The sequence below is a fragment of the Myotis brandtii genome, unplaced genomic scaffold, assembly GCF_000412655.1.
Source record: "Myotis brandtii unplaced genomic scaffold, ASM41265v1 scaffold827, whole genome shotgun sequence".
NCBI classification, from domain to species: Eukaryota; Metazoa; Chordata; class Mammalia; order Chiroptera; family Vespertilionidae; genus Myotis; species Myotis brandtii.
Window position 1 is genome coordinate 313,895 of NW_005371360.1, and position 1,602 is coordinate 315,496.

General features: G+C 62.5%; 1 protein-coding gene across 1 annotated transcript in view; it reads right to left on the minus strand.

Annotated features, from left to right (window-relative positions):
* The window catches only part of PTPRS (protein tyrosine phosphatase, receptor type, S), a 62,428-nt gene that overhangs the window by 14,910 nt on the left and 45,916 nt on the right, over positions 1 to 1,602 (minus strand). The window contains exons 11-14 of the mRNA XM_014531865.1: positions 1,435 to 1,532; positions 826 to 1,079; positions 123 to 216; positions 3 to 19 (exon numbers count right to left, since the gene is read on the minus strand). Of these exons, the coding sequence (XP_014387351.1) occupies positions 3 to 19; positions 123 to 216; positions 826 to 1,079; positions 1,435 to 1,532 (463 nt within the window). The remainder of the gene's footprint in view (positions 1 to 2; positions 20 to 122; positions 217 to 825; positions 1,080 to 1,434; positions 1,533 to 1,602) is intronic.

The window sequence follows — 1,602 nt, forward strand, 5'->3', positions numbered from 1 at the left end:
GGGAGATGTCCTGGATGAGCTACGGAAACAGAGGCGTGGGCTGCTCAGGGCCAGCTGGGATCCCCGGGGCTCAGGGCGGCTGGGACGTGTCCGCCCCGGGCAGGCTGGGCCCTGGCCCTCACCTCCTCCAGGTCCATGTCCTCCGGGCTGCCCAGCGGGGTCAGGAACTGGCCACCACGAGACTTGCGCAGCGGCACCATCACAATGAAGTAGTTCCTGTCACGAGAGGAGCGTCAGAGGGGCGCCGCCTGTAGGCCGACCGGACAGAGCTGCCCTCCGGGGGCCGAGTGGGGAGTCTCCCTTTCTGAACCTCCCTTCTGCTCCTACAGTGGGGCCTATTGCCCTACAGCCCCAGCCATGTTTGAACCTCCAGGCCATCGATCACACTGACTTCTGCCTACAAAGCCTTTCCCGCGCAGTTGTATTTCTTGAATTCCTACGCACCCTTCAAAGCCCCAGCTTCCACACCCACACATTTTTGGAGCCCTTAAGTCTCCTCTGCCCCTTACTGCCACACTCAGGGGCTGAGAGTCTGTGTAGAGTGGCCTCCCCACCAATCTGGGAACCCAAAACCAGTAGGTCAGGCACACAGGGTGTCAGAAGACGTTGGAGAAGCAGACACAGGCCAGTTAGTGACTCTTCCTGTGAGAAGCACGGGACCTCCGTGGGGACCACACAGGCGGGGCTGGCGGAACCCCCATCCTATAAACACCACCCCAACACGCCTTGGCTCCAGCCTAGCCCCAACCCTGGCTGAGGAACGGAGGCTCGGGAAGGTCAGGTGGCTGGCTAACGGGGGCGGGGGGCCCTGGGACGTCGGCATACTGGACGGGCACGGGGCTCTGGCCGTCGGGAAGATACACCATGATGAAGCCGTCGGTGTTGGGCTTGGGGGCCACGCTGGGCTTGCCGCTGAGCAGGTTGAAGGCAGTCCAGGCCGTGACCGTCTGCTGGAGGCCGCCCAGGCTGCTGCCGCGGTTGGTCAGCACGAAGTTGTAGAAGGTGTGGGGCTTGAGGTGCGTGATGAGCTTTTTGGTGGTGCGGCCATCCACGTCCAGGGTGAGCCCGTTGTACTGGATCTGTGGGCCGGGCCTGGCTCAGTGGGGTCTGGGCTGACCTCCGACCCCGACTAAACCTAGATCCCAGCTGAGCCCTCACCCCAGACTGAGCCCCCACTCTCACTGGAGCCCCAATCCTTACTGAGCCCTAATCCCAGATTAAACTTCAATCCCAGCTGAGTCCCAACTTTGAGACCTAATCCCAGAGTGAACCCCAATCCCAGACGGAGCCTCAATCCCCAGTGAAGCCCAATCCCACTCAGCCCCGAGTCCAGCTGAACCCCAACACCACCCCAACAAGCCTCAACTCCAGACCTAGCCCCCGCCCTGGCCACGCTCTAAACCGGACCCGCCCACCCGCCTGCCGGGGCCACACCTTGTAGGGTGTGGGCGAGTTGTAGTTGTCAGGGAACTCCCAGCTGAGCAGGACCGACGTCTTCATGATCATCTTCACCTTGAAGTTCTTGGGCGAGACTACCAGGCAGCAGCCCAGCGGGAGAGAGCAGAAGAGAAGCCCAGTAAGTGCCAGGCAGGGCCGGGCGGG